General features: G+C 37.1%; 2 protein-coding genes across 2 annotated transcripts in view; both read right to left on the reverse strand.

Moving 5' to 3' along the window:
• The window catches only part of LOC134848452 (uncharacterized), a 51,608-nt gene extending 48,150 nt beyond the window's left edge, over window positions 1-3,458 (reverse strand). Inside the window, exon 1 of the mRNA XM_063865917.1 lies at window positions 2,952-3,458. The gene's annotated coding sequence lies outside the window, so the exon portion shown is untranslated. The remainder of the gene's footprint in view (window positions 1-2,951) is intronic.
• LOC134848453 (DDB1- and CUL4-associated factor 10-like) overlaps window positions 1-15,144 on the reverse strand; it is a gene marked incomplete at its 5' end in the record, with an annotated part of 67,995 nt that extends 52,851 nt beyond the window's left edge. The window contains 4 exon segments of the mRNA XM_063865918.1: window positions 12,811-12,938; window positions 13,224-13,424; window positions 13,851-14,119; window positions 14,911-15,144. Of these exon segments, the coding sequence (XP_063721988.1) occupies window positions 12,811-12,938; window positions 13,224-13,424; window positions 13,851-14,119; window positions 14,911-15,144 (832 nt within the window).
• Window positions 15,145-21,335: the final 6,191 nt, after the last annotated feature.

Below are 21,335 nucleotides of genomic sequence, written 5' to 3' on the forward strand. Positions count from 1 at the left end.
AGAGGTTAAGAACCGCACCTTATTCAGCTATTTTGCGAGAAAAGTGTAAAAATTGTGACTGTTTGGATAGAGAAGTTTAAGTTAAGAAAAGGGTTTTCACATTACAAAAATTTTACCGAGAACGAGATATTTTCCCCTGATAAAATGAGCATCAGCTAGGACTAGTACTTCATAAAACTATCGACGGGTATGGCACTTTAAACATATCCTGGTTATTTTTCTTTGCAATTTTGGTCCGTTAAAAACGCGTTTAGACTTCTGCAGATATAATTGGACAATTATGCAGTATAACATATCCGACACATGCCTAGAAAATTGTAGAAAAAAGCCAAAAAATGTTTGAACAATTTTAGTTTCGAATGGTGATTAGAAAATATATCAACTTAATCTGCTGCAAACTCAGAAAAAATGAAGTCCATATTTTAAACGAGAAGTCAGTAATAATTTTCACTTTCTTAATTATAGAGGGAAATTCACCTTCGCACCTTATAGCACATGAGCTTCAATTGAACTCAAAAATGCACATATACTAAAGTTCATTCAAAAATGTCTTACTTTGTATGATGCACTTCTTTTGCCCTTCAAGTTACATTAAAAGTTGACTAAGCCGACAAAACATAAGCAGACAAACCAACTTTTCCCAGAAATAAGTTTTCATTTTCATACCTACTCAAAAAAAGTCCGGCCGGGACTCGACACTCAGATCTTAGGAAGAGTCCCTCTGGACCAAGCGGGAAGGAGTCTGGAAGCTCTTAAGGTTCACTAATAAAGCAATTTCAATTTTTAAAAGATTTGTAAGAAAACTTGTGTACGGATAAAAAAAGACTTAATACCGATTACAAGACACTTGCTCCCGCAAATTTAAACACAGAGGCAAAGCTTCGCTTCGAAAACATTAGCGAAAACCCGACAAAAAGCACCTTTATAAAGTAAAATATGAAAAAGTATGAATAAGCCTCAAATATGCAGAAATTCGGCTACGTCAGAGATTCGAACATGCGATCTTCAGATTAAGAGCCACACACACTAACCACTCAGCCACGGAAGCTTAATAGCCACCAGAAGATAGAAGATTAAACACTAGCCACCAATAAAGCAGAAAACAGATGCTACGCAATTTCCAATGCTACTGTGAAATTTCCAAATAAGTGAACACTTTTATTTGCGAGTTAGGTTAGAAAAAAAGAAGGTTCGTGATAACGTGTCAAAAATTTGATGTTAAATTATGATCAGAACATAAATTTCGAAGCGGTAACAAAGCCGAAAACATTAGAACACACCAGTTGAGCTGACAAAAAACGTTTTCATAAAAAAATTCAAAGGCCTACTTTATCAAAAAGAAAAGGGTTAATTACCCAATTTCCAATAATTTATCTTCAAATACAACTTCGCTAAATCCAAAACAAAACCGTGTAATTGATGTTTCTATGTTTTTGAGGAGAGCGGTGGAAAATCCCGAAAGTATTTTACGAGGGGGTGGGAAACTGGAGAAAAGTCATGGCTCATTTCTGGTTTTCAATTACTCTCATAAAATTACCATATAAATTTGTTCGAAAATTTGGCCCTTTTCCAGTCCACTCTTGATTTTTTCCGGAATTCGATTCACGGAAGACTTTTGATATTTTAAAATGTACTACATGTCAGCATGAACTAGTGACCCAAATAAACAAATGTTTCTTATGTATAAATTACCGTATGAACAGTTTTTAAATTGGGATTTTACGAGGGGTGGGGAAACTGGAGAATGGCCAAATACATTTCTCATACAGCAATTTCCATCTAATAAAGGTTGTACAAATCTTTTCACATAGTTCAAGCTGCCATGTTTTACTGCCGTTAATAATATCAGAAATATTTAGAAACGCTTCATTCAGGCCTTTAATTTTTGTCTACCAAAATGTTTTTCTAAGCTTTTCAAATCTTGATAAAAACCCTATTAGACCAAAAATTCTGCACCGCATGTCAATTTAAAAAAAAACTGGCAAAAAAGACGTTTTTAGGCACTTTTTGTGATATTGTGACAAGCCCCTACATTTGAATGAGTGAGCCAAAAGGTAATCAGTCTTTTTTCCTTTCAAACCACCACCACCCTCCCCCCCCCCCCCCATACCTCGAAATGAACATCAATTGGCTCTTTTCCGGTTTCCCACCACCTCCTAAAACTACAAAACAAAACTGTTCAAAAAGAAGTGATAACGTGTTGTATAAGAATGTCCACCAGTTCACGCTGACACGTGTTAATGCAGTTTATAACATGAAAAGTCATCTTAGTTTGACTTTCATATATTGATTTTCAGAAAAAATCAAAGGGCGACTGGAAAAGAGCCTATAAAATTGATGATGTAACTAGTGGTTGGAGATGAGCCGGGAATCCAGTTGAAAATGAGCCGGGAATCCAGTTTTCCACCCTCCAATAAAATCATAATAATTTGTCGTTGAATTCTTCGCACGCCAATAACAATTTCTTGCAAATTAATCCCACTGACACGCTTTAACATAGTTTATTTCAGCAGAAATCATTTCTAATAATATTCAGAAAATCATATTTCTGCAAAAATCCGAAAAACGACTAAAAAAGAGTCATGTTACATTAGTAACATTGGCTCTTTTCCACTCCCCCTCCTTTAAAATCCAGTTTTGAAAACTAATTTTACGTTGTCATAATGTGATGAAATTTTGCATGGTGAACAAACTTCTATTGTGAAGACTTTTTTTCTTCCTATCTTACATCGTAACATCACGCATTCCGCCATAATAAAATGTAAGAAATATAAAACTAATACAAAATGAAAATTTGAAAATGCAGCCGGGGGGGGGGGGGGGGGGGGGAATGAACATAAAAGATATCAGTTTGAGTAGGTGAACAAAAATCATAATATATAAAATATTTTTGTTTATTGCTAAAGTGAAATGAAAGGAGTCGCTAAAACTTTTTAGAACCATCTACCTACCCTATGCAATCAGAAGAATGATGCTAATGTTCCGGAGGATGATTTTCGCCCATGAAAGTACTACACAACCACTACATGCAATGTGATAAGATAGAATAGACGCAGGTCGAAGAGTAGCTCTGAAGTGATGATATCCCAATTAATATATTTTCTTCGATGTTCTTCGGCAATCGGATTCTGATGCCGTGAAAATGGTTGCAGCAAGAAGTTATTTCACTAACTCAGTCCACTCCGGTAATCGTAGAAAGATCTTCTCAGCTACTCTCTCGTGTCGTAACGAACATACAATCTCAAGAATAAACAGTTTATTGTGTCTTAAATTCCATCACAGTCAATTCACAATTCAAATCTGAAAGACAAGACCAAAACCAAGCACGTGCACATTGAATAACATAGCGCAACACATCCGTGAAGGACAAAACAGGACAGTCATGCTCTATCTGACAAACACGTTGGCGAAAAAACTTTACCACTGGGGCTCATCTGGTCATCATCTTCCCACCCAAACAAAATAGGCTCTTTCCCCACTACAACCCCTACCACTGGACCTCACCTCTGGCACATTATAAAAAATTATAGCCCAATAGTTGAGCACAGTAGGACCACTTAACACCAGGCAATTTGCATTTTGCAAACACAAACAAAAATTGGACACAGAGGTGAAGCTGGACTTCGCACCACTCGCGATACAACGCACAAGAAAAATCAAATAATCGGAAATGTCGAATAAATTAGATCTATCATAAATGAAGCTACTTTTTTCTAGATCTATCATAACAAACATGCCGAGACAAAAGAATAATAAATTAGCATCGGAACATAATTGGTAACAAAGCCGAAAAATCCTTGGCAGAAACCTTTTAAAAGTCGGAAAAAATAAACAAGACTAGACATGAAAAATTAATAATTCCCCCCTCGCCCTCAAAACAATCAAAAAACTTTATTTGCTTGTCAAATGAAACAATATGAGACAAGTAAACCGATATAATATACCCCGAAACCTATTAAGCACAAAAAAGGAAAATAAAAAAGCAGAAAAAATTCAAAAAAATGGCTCTTTTCCAGTTCCCCCCCTTTGATATTTTCTGAAATTCAATATGTGAAAGTCTATTTAAAATGACTTTTCATGTTATAAACTGTGTTAAAACGTGTGAGTGTGAACAAGTGAACAAATTTGTACAGCATTTTCAACATGCAAAATGCCGTGTGAACAATTTTTGAAATTTTTTATTTTTACGAGGGGGCTGGGAAACTGGAAAAGAGCCAAAAAAGTTTAAGACTAATAAGAAGTTATTCAGCCCCCCTCGCACTCAAAACACAAACACGCACAACAAACTTTTTTCGCTCATCGGAAGACGCAATACGAGGCCACTATGCGGATAATATAGGCCTAAACTCAACAAGCCGGAAAAAAAAACAAAAAAGCCGAAAAAAATTGTTGTCAGGAAAAATTTGAACTATAATTTCTATTTTCTATTAAGATTTTTAGCAATTTGTGCGATCCAGAAGTGAGCATTAAAAATATGATTCTATTGAAAGAAATAAAGGCACTAAGCTGACAAAAACTAGGCCGATTTCAATCGGACAGAAAAAAGTTTTTAAGCGAAAAAAAAAAAAAAAAAAAAAAAAATATATATATATATATATATATATATATATATATATATATATATACGATGTCAAGGTGTAAAAAATTACAAACGAACGTCAAAGGTAAATCAGATCACTTAAAACGACAAAAATGAGAAAAAAAAACTTAAATTCAAAAGAGCGATTTAGTTGGATGGTAGGAACCGGAAGCTAAGCCGGATGGTAAAAACCGGAAACAAAAAGCGAAAATTAAGCCGACACAAAAAGTAAATCGAAAACGGCAAGCCGAAAACTCAGAAAATACCAAAGAAATATCATTAAAAAAATTGAACTGCGAATTTGATGGAGAAACACTAATAGGGATGCACAGTGGGAGTAACAATATACGCACCCACTGCATGCATGTACTGCATGCTGAAATCTGTGGACAAAGCTGTTCACGCGAAAAAAGTCTGGTACCCATTTGCAATACCCTTGCTTATCACAAGGGTAAAGGATATACAAAATTAGGTGAAAAAAATAGCTTTGAAAAAAAAAATTATACGGGATTCAAACTACTACCTCGCGAATCTAGTATCGAATAATTTGCAAAAAGGGATAGTTGAGGAGATCCGATAAAACAACCGCCTTAGGGCACGTTTGGCGCAATTATAGTGTATCTTACGAAGAAGCGCGCGTCGAAAAACTCAATTTCTTGGCTAAAAGCCACAAAAATTTGCCTATAAACAATTTTTTGGTCTGTTTCTTATTCACGAGTTGAAGAACTCTAAAAAGCATTGGCACGCCGCCGAGTGCGTTCGTGAACAAAGGAAAGAAAAAATATGCACGATGATGAATTCTAAAAATCAGCCGAGAAGGCTGCGGCGGCGCGGGCTACTCCTTTTTAATATCAGTAGCCATATTTTTCCTAAGGGTCTCTCCTCTTTGGTACTAATTAATGACATCCTTCTCTGTCCGACCAACCTTAAAGTTTTTCTCAAAACGACTTTGACGCAAAAAATATTTAAAAAATCGAGGGAGAGCTCGCGCCAAAAAAATTACTGCAGCTGAAAAAAACTCTGCTGCACCTTCTATTCCACTCATGAAAAGGCCGCGATCATTCAATAACTTTAAGAACCTTTTGGAACCCGCATCGAATAATGAAAAAAAAAATCGTGCATTTTCAAGTCAATTTGATTGACATTGAAGCTTGATCGGCAGAACTATAACATAACATATTTAGACACCTCATTTACACAGAAAGTAACTTAAAAAAATTACAACTCACAAATGAGGTAAATAGATCATTTTTATTGAAATTATGTCGATCAGGTTTCTATGTCATTCAAAATTACTTGAAAATACACGGATCATTTTCCATATTCCGCATATGGTTCGAATGATAGAACTTTTCCACAATTTTTTTACTGGCATCCTACAGTGTACAAGTTGTCGAACAATCGCCAAACACGCTTTTAATTAAATGGAATTTCCCTAAAAGAACAAAAGTAGTATTTGACCTATTGTTTCTTGTTGTTACTGTTTGATACTTTGCCCTAAATGGAACCCCTTACAGAGAAGCGAAGCTGCACTTTGCAAACACTATAGTGAAAACAGCAAAAAAAGCTCCTAAAAAGGTAAAAAGTGAAATAAACAAAAGGGTATTTACACATTTCGAACACTAGCCACCAATAAAGCAGATACAACAAATGCTACTTAATTGCCAACACTATAGTTCTAACGAATGAGATTTTTTCTTTGCGAGTAAGATAACCTACGCGCGCATGTGTAAATATGTGAACAAACTTTTCATGGGACACGCACAACTAGAACTGCAAAAAAAACATAACCAACAGACTGGAAAAATGTCAATAGCACAAGTAAACCAAAAATCTGACGGACTTGATTTCTTTTGAAAAAATTCCAAACTGAGTTTCAAAGAAAATTATGTTACCTTAAATTTTCAAAACAATAAAGAACCAATTTGTATTACCATAAAGCTATTTTAATTTCAAAAAAGTTTATGATTTATCTTTTAGACAAAACTAATTACTTTGAAAAAAATGACCTATATCAAAGAAAAAACATTGTTTCTTAAATCTCAGCGCGAAAAGATAGTTTTGTTAAAGTCGAATGGTCGTAGTATGAAAAGATAATAAATAAGTTGTATTTTCTTAGTCCAACTGTAAAGCATTAAATCGAAATCTTACTGCGCTGTTGTATTTCAGATCGGAACAGACGTTAGAAATCACAAGGTCAAAGGAGCAGGTCTCTAGACAGAAAGAAAACAATTGATGGCATTTACATAAACTTAAAACTGGTCCCTATCTCATTCGGGCAACCACAAATAAATTTTAACTTGTATAAAATTTATCAACTTGTAATGTTATCCTTTCCAATTCATGTTACAGATCAATGTCAGTTTTCTTTGAGTTTTTCGGCAAACAGTTTAACTAGAGTTTTTAGGCCCACCTGCCAAACCTCTCGTTTAGGTTTTCTTTTCTTTTCGGTCTGCGTTATGTTACTTGTTTTGGATACGATGAATCATAACACCCCCCATCTTATCAACGCCACGTCGCTGTCGCGTTGATTTTCTTGTCCCCTCTGCGTTTTTCTTCCGACCTCCTTCGACGGTCTTTGGCGTTCGCGTGGCCACTGTATCCGACGGTTCAACTGTATCCGACGGTTCGATTACGTTTTTACTCGCCGCCGTTTTGTCCGCATCGTCCTCCTCGACTGTCCAATCGCTCATGTCATTCTCTTCACTCTCGTCCTCGCTATATTCTACAATCCTTGGGTTTGCCGCCTTTTTCGCCTGTCCCATTGCAAGTTGATCCTTTTCCGCTTTCCGTTTGAGTTTCGTCGGTACACTTGGACCCGGTATGCTTCTTGCGGATTCACTTGGACCCGGGGTGCTCTTTTCGATATCACGTAAACTCGGGGTGTATTTCCGGTACTTGCTCGGACCCGGGGTGCACGCTTCGTAGAAATCCTTGATTTGGCTTTCCTCAGCCGCTGTTCTAAAAGAAACACCACTTCGTCTTAATAACGCCCCTTTTTCCATTTTCACAGTATGGTCAGTTAACTTATCGATTTTCAATGGTAAACGTTTATACCTTCTTGGATCCTTGGGGTCTGTTTTCCCCGTTTTCTGGTAGACTGTTGTTGAGCTAGCCTTGGGCCGTTTCTTTCCTCCTGATTGTTTTGAAACTTTATCAGCCATCTCAGTAGCCTTGGGATCCCTGTCAGTTATCTCATTATCATCCAAAATCCTTGGGGTTTTTCTTTGCTCAGGTGCGTATACTAGGTCGCTTCTCTTTTCCCAGTCCAGGGTCAGCTCCACCTCAGGGAGATTGCTTGCCTTGTCTAAACAAGATAGCTTCTGATTAACAACCTTATTCCAATTTAGATTTTTCAAAGATGGTGTCTTTGTTAAGTTTCGAAACGCCGTATTTGCTTCTCTTCCATGATATGCTTCAAAGGGTGTTAATTTAGTCTTAGAATGTGGCACAAAACGTAAAGCGCTGAGCGCTCGAGATATCATTTCCCCAAATTTGTAACTTTTATTTTCCTGAAGATAGGTGAGCACGTAATTTTTTATCGACCCAATTGTTCTTTCGACCATTCCCGTTGCGCGATGGTCCTTAACCGGAGATTTTATTAGTTCAATGCCTTCATAGTTACAGAAACTCTGAATTTCATTCGAGAAAAACCCCGTTGCCTGATCCATATGCAACTTCCTTGGGTGTCCGTGAGTGTTGATGTACTTCCTTAGGAACTTTAGGACATTTTTAGATTTATTACTTGAGCATATATATGCTGACGGCCAGTGCGAAAAAGTATCCACTGCTACGAGTACATATTTCTTTCTACCCTTTACATAATTGACTGGGCCCCAGAAATCTAATTGAACCAAATCGTTAGGTTCTTTAGGTACATAAGTTACCCCAATATCACTTTTTGGGATATCTGGTTTTAGATTTTTACCTGCTTCTACGCAGCATTTGCAGTACTTTGCCGTTGCGGCAATATTTCGATGCATCAACGGGATCCACACATCCTTTGCGGCCGCGAACATTTTATCCCGACCATGGTGTTGAAAGTGTAGTCTGTTGAGAACTGCGGAAGACATGTCCTTGGGTATAGCTAATCGGCCGTCCATCCACAAACAGTTGTCCCGTACCGCGAAGTCATTGTAGTGTTGAGCGTAATATGGTCCTAGTTTAGTGATGATTTCTCGGGCTCTTGGGTTTCTGTCTTTGATCGCGTCACGTATGGTCTTCATGATGGGGTCCTTCTCCAGATTAGCCTCGACTAACTTTAGACTCAAGATTTCCGGGTGTTCCAATTTTCGGACAACTTTACTGTCCGACGGTATTATGGAGTACACCCATTTATCGTTCTGGACTAATGGGTAGGATAACCCTGGGAATTGATGAGGGAATGAGATAATTGTGTTGGTTTTCTTCGAATTAACTTGTTTTCTATCGATAATTTCGGGCGGTATTAACTCAATATCCGAGTCCGAACTGACAGAACTGAGACTGGGGGGCTGATTTAAACGATTAAGTACAAGGTTAAGATTAACGTCTCCAGAGTTTGTCGAGGTATTTACAATAGCAGAAGTAATTTGATCTTGTTTGTCAGGTGAATTTACTGAGATTTTACTATTCATGTTATTCATATCTTGTAATTTGCGACTTGAAATTGCGTAGCGAGAACGATGTCTGAATTTTCTTCTTTGATATTTGCATATTTCCGCCGGTATGCAAATCTCTTCAATCTGATTGGTCAACCGTCGGTTGCATGAAAACACGCCCTCTAGTGAGCGTGTACTCTCACTGTGAGTATTTGCATAATCACTTGTTCTTGAATTCTCATTGGATGCTACAAATGTCGTTATGTCAAGGCATGACTGATCGCCCTCTACCGCCGGTATTGGCTTTAGATATTTCACGTTTTGACCCCTAGGCTTCATTTGAGCCTTAGGATTTAGTGCTTCATTTATCATTTTTATTTTCGCTACTACAAAGCTTTCATCGTAACGACTGGTCTCGGGTGCTGCTGCAGATGGAAATCGGGACAAGTAATCTGCCATTCCCATTTTTGACCCCTGTCTGTGTTCAACTTTAAAATCGTACGGCACTAAACGATCGTACCAACGCGTTAGTCGGCTGAAAAACGTTTTATTTCCTTTCGGAGATGAATTCAATAACGTTAGCAGAGCCTTATGGTCCGAAATAACTGTGAAATAACGGCCATATATGTAATTTCGAAAATACTCCGTAGCCCACACTACCGCAAGTAATTCTAATTCGTTCGTGGAGTATTTTTTCTCCGCAGGGTTTAGGTAACGCGATGCAAACGAAATGGGATGCCACCCTGAGGCCCCATACTGTTCTAATACGGCCCCCAAACCATCGTGACTAGCGTCACAAATAATTCTAGTCTCCCGGTGAATGTCGAAATGTCGTAACTCGACAATGTTTTTCACTAGCGATTTTAAATGTTGGAATGCATTTTCGCAAACATTAGTCCAAACAAAATCGTTGTTTTGGCTTAGTAGTGGCCTTAGCGGTGCACTTAATTCTGCGAGTTTGGGTAAAAATTTGTGTAAACTGTGAAGTGAACCCATCAGTGATTTCAACTGTTTTCGTGATTTGGGGGTTTTCAGGTCTTCAATTGCTTGTGTTTTCTTTACTAAGGGTGTAATACCACTTTCCCCAATTCTAAATCCGAGCCACTCGCACTCTGTTTTCGCAAATTCGCATTTCTGCAACTTTAAAGCAACATTAGAAATATCCAGCTTTTTCAATATCTTTTCGACCAATGCGATGTGTTCGATCTTCGTTCCTTTCGAAGAAATTAAGATATCATCGATGAACGCGTTAGCTTGAGGGAACTCTTTAAGCAAATTATCAATTACTTTTTGGAATTCCGCCGGCATTGATGTCAACCCGTAAAATCCGTTTTTAAAATGATACGTTCCTGTGGATTTCCCCCCAACAAGCGAGAAATTGCATTGTTCGCTCGTTTTTTGTTCTAAAGCGACTTGTCCATACGCATATGTGAAATCCAATGTTGTAAAATATACATTCCCCGCTTTTTTCTCCGCAATTATCTGGCTTACTCCGTCTATTAATTCGTCAATATTTGGCATTTGGTACTTATTTTTATGTACCTGCTTGTTTAACTCTCTTGACTCCAATGCTATTTTTATACTTCCATCTTTTTTTACTGTAATTACGATGGGAGAGACGAAATACTTATCTGAGCATTCTTGTAATTTTACGATATGCCCTTCATGTATTAGCCGATGGATTTCTTTATCCACCTTATCTTGCAGACTAATCGGCACCCTGCGTCCTTTTTGCTGTATGGGTCTCAAATTGTCAAAAAATTCGGCTCTTACTTTTGCATTCCGGATTTTCCCTATCCTAGTAAACAAATTTGGGTACAACTTACAGAAGTATGTATGCAATTCGTCATATTTCTCCTCCTCTTGACTGATCCCTTCCCCTGTGATTCCCATCACTTTCTTCCGTTGAACTAACTCGAGACCCAGGGTGCCCATAAGATCCCGCCCCAGGATGGACTGATGGTTCCCGGATATAACCGACACTTGTGCTGGTGCCGCCCAGCCGTTTAATGACATCATCACTGTTATCTTCCCCAGTATGTTTATTCGATTGTTGTTATAATCCAGGAATTCGTCTTGTGACGGTTTTAGTTGGATATTTGCCTTACCCAACGTTGCTTTTAGGTCGTTAATGCTAAAAATGGTCACTGGGGATCCACTATCGATCCACAACCACATTTTCTTCCCTGCTACTTCAACTTGCACGCGGGCCCCAGGGAGCTTTAGTTCGGATTCGTTCCTCTTCCTGTGTATTGACATTACCATGTAATCGTCCGATCCCGACGTCATGGATTCGTTTTCCCCGCACCCCTGCTGATTGACCCACGACACTGGATCTTCGTTCAAGTCAGTTACGTTTTGTGTACTTTGTTGATGCTCACTCTCCTCCCTAACCAGTCCGACTCGTCCTCGTCCCCTCCAATGGTTAGTACCTCTTCTAACTCCTCGGCATGTTCGTTCAAAGTGACCTAATTTTCGGCATGAATTACATGTTGCTCCTCTTGCAGGACAGCTCGCAATATGCTCCAGGGTAAAATTTGGTGCGTCGCAATTGTAACACCTACGATTATTTCCGCTTCCTCCACTACTACTCGGTCCTTGGGTGTATCCTCCACGTCCCCCGCGTCCGCGACTTCGAAAAAATCCTTGTCCCCTCCTTATGTTACTCACCGGTTCTTGTTTTATTGTGATAGCCGGAGCTGTTGAAGCTGGTCGTCCCGTATACGATTTGTATGCGCGTTCCCCGCGTTCGTATGACAATGCGATCCTGTAGACTTCTTCAGGTAATTTTGTTGATCGTGATAACTCTCGTTGGCAATCAGACTCCCGCATGTTCATAATGAAAATGTCACGAACGTTTTCGGCCGCATTTGCAAAATCACATCTACCTGCTAGGGCGCTTAGTTCCGCATGGAACTTTTCGAACGTTTCGTTCTCACGCTGTTTCCTTCCGTAGAAAAGACCCCGTTCATGTGTTACATTCCTCTCTCTTTGAAACACGTTTTGCATTTCATCTAGAACCCGTGGGTACCGTGCAGTTTTGATGTTAACCGTCGGTTTCCGAGCTTTGAATATTCTTTGCGCCTCGTCTCCGATACATAGATATAGATTAGACTTTAACTTCTTTTCTGAATCGAGACGGTTTTTCCCATTTACTTCTTCAGGCAACGCACCGACGGCCGCCGCATTTAGAGTGTCCGCAAAATAGAAGTCATCGGGATCAATATCGTACTTTGCGATCATCCCCCAGTGAAACTTGACTATCCACTCTTCCCAATAGACTGGAGGTTCTGGTGTTCGTACTTCCCAAAAGGCTACAATGTTCAATGGATTTTTCCCCCCTCCTTTTTTCTCTGCTGGCTGCGCCATGTTAAAGTCGAATGGTCGTAGTATGAAAAGATAATAAATAAGTTGTAATTTCTTAGTCCAACTGTAAAGCATTAAATCGAAATCTTACTGCGCTGTTGTATTTCAGATCGGAACAGACGTTAGAAATCACAAGGTCAAAGGAGCAGGTCTCTAGACAGAAAGAAAACAATTGATGGCATTTACATAAACTTAAAACTGGTCCCTATCTCAGTTTACGTGAAAAAGCCGCACGACCTAAACCAGTGAAAACTCTTTTCATTATGAAACACAAAAAAAAACAACCTCTGGTTGGGACTGAACATGACTGCTCATCCGCACGGCACAACACAAGGACTCTGGGTGACAGGCTACACTGTTCACTGACCAATCACACAGCCCACTCAAGGAGTCCAAAACAATCTTTCTTTTCCCTTCATCAAATGATGACCAGTTTATTACGTCTCATTCAAAGCTTAATTTATTTTTTCTAACTAGATTGTACTGTCAGTTCCATGTTCAACTTTTTCCACGAATCAACACTTTTTGACCTAATCTAGTCAAATATAATTTTTTCTAAACCTAACAGTTTGAAGATTTAGCAAATTTTTGCTTCATGAACTCCCTTTTAGTTACTATCGGTTCATTAAATTGATCTGTTTAACTGATAGTGGAACTACAATAAAACTGGTCATCATCGCGTTCGTCAAACACGTTACTTGAAGTTTCAGTCGAGTTAGACTCCTTTTGGTCAGTTGGCGGCAGAATGGAAGAAGGAGATAGCACCTCGATCTGATTCTCTTGCTTCTCGTGGAAACTTTCACAGTCTTCAATGATGCTTCCGGCTCGATTGGAACAGTCAATTCTGCTATTAGGCGGCATATTTCGTCGCTTTACAATTATAGGTCCATTTGACGAATCTGAACAAGAAAATGAGAAATCAGCTGAACCTTCCCTACTTACACAAGCTTAAATTTTACACTGTAACCAGGTGTTTTGCATGGTTTTGAGTGGGTCCAAATTAAATCAAATCAGGGCAATCAGTACACAAAACTGCATTTCGTAGCAATCGGACGATAGAACAAACGTTTTACAACAACCAAAAAGTCACAAATAAGAAGGGAAAAAGAAAGAGCCGAAAAATCATTTCAGCTCTTATACAACTCCCTCACCTGAAACTAAATTGTTCCGCCTTTCTCAGATTGTTCCAATTTTTCAGGAAACGATGGAATATTTATGCTCGGTGTGCTTCTTTCAAATTTTTTGATAGAATGTTAATACCATCTGAAATTTAGTAATTTTAAAAACACAAAATGTAAATTATCGAAAAAATCTTGTTCACAAACCATTTGATTCAGAATTTGCTGTTATATGCTTCAACAAAATGTTCACGCCTTCTTTTTTCAAAGTCTCCACATTTAAGTTGTGCACTATGATCACATGACCATTGACAGTAGTAAGTATCATCTTCAGTTCATTTGAGTTCTGTCTATGTTGGTGGAAAATAGGCGACATTGGCGATGGCTTAGGAGTGATGGTCATACGACAAAGAGGCTCTACTCGCAACACAAGTTCACTCATTCTTCTTTCATCACTTGCAGACGAGTCGCCATTTCTGAAGAAAAGAATTGTTGCTCAAATATTTCGAGGTGTAACGACAGAAAAACATGATGGCAAAACCATTCAAAAATGGCAAAACTCAAACATGCACCAATTCGTTTTCTCTTGAGTGATTCTTGATAAAACGTTAATAGTTCAGCTTTTTGAACTGAAGCATAATGACTTTTTGAGTCGACTCGTTCCCCTCAACATGAAAAATCATCTGTATTATGTACATATTATGTATTATGCTCAGCTGTTTTATTTTGCATATTCATGCATGAAGTCCAAATATATTCAAATTCACTTTATTAAGTCATGTTCAAATTGTTGTAACAATAAGACAACGGGAATGAAACGTTCATCCATTTAAAAACTACAGTGAGAGGAAAAGGTAGAAGAGCCTTCGAAAATTAGTGAATCATAACAGAGCACAGAGGCGAAGCGGAGCATCGCATCACTTACGATACAAGGAAGGCTTAGCATAGCTAACTAGCGAACAGAAAATGAGACGGAAACAACTAAGTCAGTAAAAAAAGTTTTTTTTCCGAAACTTGAGTGGCCGGGACTCGAACCCCAAATCTTAGGGCCCAGATGCAACCGTATTATCTCACAGCTAAGTTTGAAGGAGCCTGGAAGATGTTAAGATTCAATAAACAAGCAACTTCACTGTCCTACAAACTTGTAAGAGAAGTTGTTTACGGAGAAAGGCTAGTTTCCCATTACACGACATTTTCTCTAGTAAGTATGAGCCATGAATCCTTATTTCTCCGAAAAAAAAAATATTTCTATCATAAAATGACTAACTGTGTTTCGTATTTCAGTTCAGGCATAGGCCACGCTTTGATCATATTGTCAAATCCAGCCGTAATAAGTGTCTGAGAGTTAGGCAGGTACTCGACATTCTTCAGCCATCCCCTGTGTCCATGTTGGAACCTGTGCAAGGGACGACTCCCTTGATGATCACTTAGTTGTCTGACATCCCACAGAGCAGCAGTGCGATCGTCCGAACAGGAAACAAGTTGCCACTCACCCACGAAACTAAACAAATAGAGGTAGAAATTTTTATTTGTAATTTTTGCAAGCCTTTGCATCTTTTTTCTAAGACCATAATCGCATAGGCAGATGATTTTCGACACCGAAATTACTTATTAGGACACTTCAGAGAAAAACTAAGGTATATAGTGTTGAACAAAACAGATTGATATCGTCTCGGCGAAACCCACGCCCACGCCAACAGTTGATGCAACGGACAATTCAGCCACCATATAAGCTTCAAAGAAAAATTTTTAGCAATAAGATCTATTTAGAATGGAACTAATCCTATTACCAACAAGCGAATGCTTTATCTAACATAAGTATCAATTTGAAGAGTAAAGATTGGTTTTACAAATAACGATTGATGAATGCATGACAAAATTTTCGACTGTTTTCCTTTATATATAGCCGGATGGTAAAAACAAAACACCCCCACAACAATAATTTACACAGAGACGAAACGGAGCTTCGCACCACTTGCAATAAAAAACAAAAGGAAAGCCGCTAAATCGGAAAAAAAAACCGAAAAAGTCGAAAAAACTAGATCTAACAAAATGACTGACGATAGTGTTAACAAAAATATGCCAAGACAACAGAATGTAAAATAGCATCGGAAGAAAATTTATCAAGCGATAACGAAACCTAAAATAAGCCGGAAATCAACAAGACATGACTTTAGAAAATTTATTGAGTTCTTCGAAATACGCAAAATAAATAAGTCCATTAAATCGATTTTATATCGGCCGAAACAAAAAGGAAAACAATTTTAAAAAGCTGCAAAAATCTCTTCGGATGGAAAACTACAATTTCTATTAAAAAAATTAGCATTTTATGCGACCTAGAGGCGAGCATAAAAACATGTTTCCCTTGAAACTACTCAAAAATAGGGCACAAAACCGATAAATATAACCCGAAATCATTTGGGTGAAAAATTTTGTCAAGGTTAGCAAAATTACAAACAGCAGAAAAAATGAAAACACTAAAAGCAACTACAAGGTAATTTGCGTACAGCAAAAAAAAAAACTCGTCGATGTGGCACCTCAGCCAACAAAAGATGACCAGACAAACCATAAGCAGACAATTTGTTTTAAACGGAATATTTCCCGTTCGAAAAAAAATCAGATTACAACCAAAGACCTTCGCCGTCCAAGGCGTAATCTTTGCCTCCAGACCAAGTCCGCCGGGGACAAAAAAAATTGAATTTATTATGAACTGAACCTAAACTTACCAATGATAATGAGCCTAATTTACCTAATCGTAAGCAGACAAATAATAAGCCGACAATTTGTTTTGAACCAGAATATTTCCTGTTTGAAAAAAAGCAGGTCCTGTCAGATTCGAAGCCAAGACCTTTGCCGTCCTAGGGTATTCGTTACCTTCAGACCAAGTGTGCCGGAGAAGCATATTTTTAAAAATTATTATGCACTGAACCTAAATTAACAATTTCTAATTTAAATCTGACCATTCTGTGAACAAAAAATGTTTAGGGGGGAGTCTAGTACCTGATTGCAATACCCTCGCTTATCGCTAAAGTAATCAATTCTTTAGAATAAATCGTCGGCTACTTATCAAGAAACTTCTCTTTGCAAACCTTATTACACTCCACTTATTTCCATCTCATAATTAATAGATGAAACTGATAAAATGAGTGAAAATCCAAAACTTACAAAGACATTTTACTAAAAAACTTGGAACCAAACAAAACGTACGTCCATAAGGAACATATCGGCTTATCAAAAGTCACTATATATTGCTTGCTATAAACTAGGACAAAAAAAGACAAATTAAGTTAAAAAATGCGTAATTTCAAAAATTGTGAGTAGCCTAAAACCTTAGTTGTTTCTCTTATAAAATAAACGAGAAAAGTAAGAAATTAAGAACTTGATACCTTTCGAATACATTACCCTTCTCTTCTAAAAAAATGAGTAGCCGCTTTTGCAAGAAAGATTCGCTTCTTTCGATTAATTTTTCATCTCAGATTTGATAGAATAGAAGGGTAGTGTGAAAGAAAATTCAAAAAAATTCTAAAAAATGGTCAAAGTTCAAAAAAATAACTTTCCTATGCCAATAACTTGTTTCTGCTTAAAACAGAACGTTTTCGATAAAGTATAACAAATGCCAACAATTGGGTTTCTCGATTTAACACTGAGCCCGAGAATTGGCACGGTAATTTTCGAGTAGAGTCAAAAAGTTGAGGAGACTTGTTTGAAGGCCATCACTTTTTTCTAAAAAAAAATTGGGCGTGGAAAAAAACAAAGGTAGGCTTCCAAAAATCTGTTGCGTTGATTAAACCAGACTTAGAAGGATAGTTATCGGAAAAAATTCAGAAAACGGTACACAAATCAAAAAATCGATTTTTTGATTTTTTTCCGAGGGCCATTAAATTTTTTGTCAAAAATTTTAGGCGTACTCGCTTATGCAAAGGAACTGCTTATGCAAAGGAGCGTTCCACGAACCGTTCATTTGATTGAACTCAAAACCTCAGATATGAAAGGATATTTTTCGGTAAAGTTCATATTTAAAAAAAAAAAACGCTCCAAAAATTGAATTTTATGACGACGATGATTTTTTGTGTCAAAAAAATTTGGGCGCGGTCCCGTATGCAATGGAGCTTCATACAACCCGTTCTTCGGATTGAAACCAAAATCTCAGATATGTGAGGGTATTTTTTGGTGAATTAAAAAAACAAATGCTCAAAAAAAAAGACTTCCGAGGACAATAACTTTTTGCGTTAAAAACTGTGAGTGGCAGCTCATGCCGGGGAGCTTCCCTTCATCTGTTATCTCCATTGAACCCACATCTCAGGTTTGGGAGGTTAGTTTTCGAGAAAGGTTGAAAACAAAAGATTCAAAGACTGTCAAAAAATTCAAAAATTTGACTGTTCCGATGGCCATAATTTTATTTTAAAAAATTTGGGCGTTGCAGGTAAAAGGGTTTTTAATTCAAAAAACTGAATTTATTGCGGAAAGTTGATAATTTTTTCAGAGTGTCTCAAAATCTAAATTAAAACACCCAATCCCATGCTTTTTCATAGCACCTGTTTTCATCAAACATGAATTCTTCGCAAACATGCCAAGCAAAACTTTTCAAAATTCAAATTAGCCACTGAACAAAATTCACGGAGCAGAAATAAGGCCGACATTTTTGAGCAGACAACAGTTGAGCCGGAAAAAAAACTGATTTTGTAAAAAAAAAAATTACGAGTCCTTCTTGAAGCTACCCTACGGTAACTAGTACCCACCCAGTAGTTAAGATAGAATTTTCATGAAATTGAGCATGTCAGCTGTGTTGAGCATGGTTGCCTTCCTTTTAGCATAGTTGCATGGTTGCCTTCCTTTTAGCATAGTTGCCTTCCTTTTAAGAAGGAACTAAATTTAAAAAAGAATCAAAATCAAACCGCAAAAAAAAACAAATGTGAGGCTGAACAAACTTTTCATGAAAAAATAATCATCACGACTCATCCTGTATAAGAGTATTCACTACGTTTATCGACTCTTAAGAATTATGAAAAATCATGTTTTTCAAAAAAGAACTTCAACCAGAAACAACCACGGACTTGAATCTCGTGCAGAACTTGCCAAATGCCTTCGTTGAAAGAAAAACAGTTTCGTCAAAATTGAAAAAAAAACTGAAAATTTTAGACACTAGCACAATACGCTGTGCCATCACCTCGAATCAATTCAAAAATAAATTGTTCAAATCAAATATGACGCACGCTACGTTGCTGAAAACGAATTGCACATAACTTCAAACCAAAAAAAAGTAAATCAGAAACCATGCTCCGTTTGCAAGTTATACAAGTCATACTATCCTTTCCGATTAAAAAAAGACCTAAATAACTAAGAAATCAGACGTCAACAAACGCAAGTAGATGGTTGCTGAGTTCATAGCACGCAATCAATTGACCGACTGAAGTTCATTTTATATGAGTATCAAAAAAATTTTGAAAAAGAAAAGAAACTAGCAATTAACGCACCTTTGGTGCTTCGAAATTTTTCGACAACTCATGAAAAAACGCATATATTGGAAACAGCATCTGCAGACTTTTAGTGTACTCTGACTGCACTCAATTACAGGGTTGGTAATTTCGAACTTTTAAATTTTTTTAAATTCCCATTTTAAAAGCGTCATATCGAAAACTCAATGGGCCTCTGGAGAAATTTGGAAGCCAGATTTGCAACCACTGAGAGTCCCTGAGAGCACCCTATTATAAGGTTAGGAATACAAAATTTTGTGATTTTTTTTGAGCCTAAGTTTCCCGAAAAAAAAAATGAAAAAAAAAACTTCTTACCTCGGAAACTAAAAGGAACTGAGCATTCATATTAAAAGGCAAGATTTGAGACGCCTGGGTGTACGCTGACAATAAGGTTGTATTTTCATCAACATAGTAGTTTCAAATTTTTGAATTTCTTTGTAGATAAGTTCTTTGAGAAATTTTGAAAAAATCAAAAAAACGTCACATCTCGGAAACTAAAAGCATTTGAGCGGTCGCGTTTAGCAGTCGCATGTGGCAAGATTTGCGACTCTTTAGAGTACCCTGACAACACCGAACTATAGAGTTGGGAATTTCAAATTTTGAAAACTAATTAATTTAAACTTTCTGAAAATTTTGAAAAAATCACAAAAAACGTCACCTCTCGAAAACTACAAAGAAGTGAGCAACCATATTTGGAGGCGAGATTGGCAATCTTTGAGAGCACTCTGATAGACCTAACTACAGGGTTGGGAATTTCAGATTTTTAAAGAATAATAATTTAAGTTTTCTGAAATTTTTCGAAAAAATCACAAAAAACGTCAAATCTCGAAAACTACAAAGAATTGAGCAACCATATTTGGAGGCGAGATTCGCAATCTTTGAGAGTTTTCTGACAGGACCTAGCTACAGGGTTGGGTATTTCAGATTTTTAAGAAAAATAATAATTTAAGTTTTCTCAAAATTTTTGAAAAAATCGCAAAAAACGTCTATCTCGAAACCTACAAAGAATTGAGCAGTCATACCTGGAGGCAAGATTCGCAAACTTTGAGAGTACTCCGAAAGGACCTAACTACAGGGTTGGGAATTTCAGATTTTTAAAAACTAATGATAATTTAAGTTTTCTGAAAAATTTTGAAAAAACCACAAAAAAACGTCATATCTCAAAACCTACAAAGAATTGAGCAGTCATACTTGGAGACAAGATTCGCAATCTTTGAGAGTACTCCGACAGGAACTAACTACAGGGTTCGGAATTTCAGATTTTTAAAAACTAAAAATAATTTAAGTTTTCTCAAAATTTTTGAAAAAATCGCAATAAAACGTCGTATCTCGAAACCTACAAAGAATTGAGCAGTCATACTTGGAGGCAAGATTCGAAATCTTTGAGAGTACTCCGACAGGAACTAACTACAGGGTTGGGAATTTCAGATTTTTAAAAACTAATAATAATTTAAGTTTTCTGAAAAATTTTGAAAAAATCACAAAAAACATCATATCTCGAAAACTACAAAGAATTGAGCAGTCATATTTGGAGGCAAGCTTCGTAATCTTTGAGATTACTCAGACAGGACCCACCTACAGGGTTGGTAATTTCAGATTTTGCGAAAAAATAATGTAAATTTTCAGAAAATCACGAAAAACATCATATCTCGAAAACTACAAGGACTTGAAAAGTCATATTTGGAGGCAAGATTTGTAACTCCTTAGAGTACTCCGACAGCACCCAACTACAGGGTTGGGAACTTCAAGTTTTGTAAATTATTTTGTTAGTTGAAATTTCTGAAAAAATCTCAAAAATCGTCTTATCTCGTTAACTAAAATGATTCGGGCATTCAAAATTGGAGGCCAAATTCGCAACCCCTAATTGGATATTGGGCTGCATAATTTAAACTCGGTAAAATAACCACTTAAATCAAATTGGAAAATCGAAAAAAAATTCTTAACCATTGCAATATACGATATAGCTTAAACATGCAAAAATAATACCTTGAAAAAGCTTAAACATGGCGAGATAGTGAAGCCCGAATTTGAATATATAATAGATTATTTTGTTAGTTGAAATTTCTGAAAATTTTTGAAAAAATCTCAAAAATCGTCTTATCTCGTTAACTAAAATGATTCGGGCATTCAAAATTGGAGGCCAAATTCGCAACCTCTAATTCGATATTGGGCTGCATAATTTAAACTCGGTAAAATAACCACTTAAATCAAATTGGAA

The sequence above is a fragment of the Symsagittifera roscoffensis genome, chromosome 6 (assembly GCF_963678635.1).
Source record: "Symsagittifera roscoffensis chromosome 6, txSymRosc1.1, whole genome shotgun sequence".
Classification (NCBI taxonomy): domain Eukaryota; kingdom Metazoa; phylum Xenacoelomorpha; order Acoela; family Convolutidae; genus Symsagittifera; species Symsagittifera roscoffensis.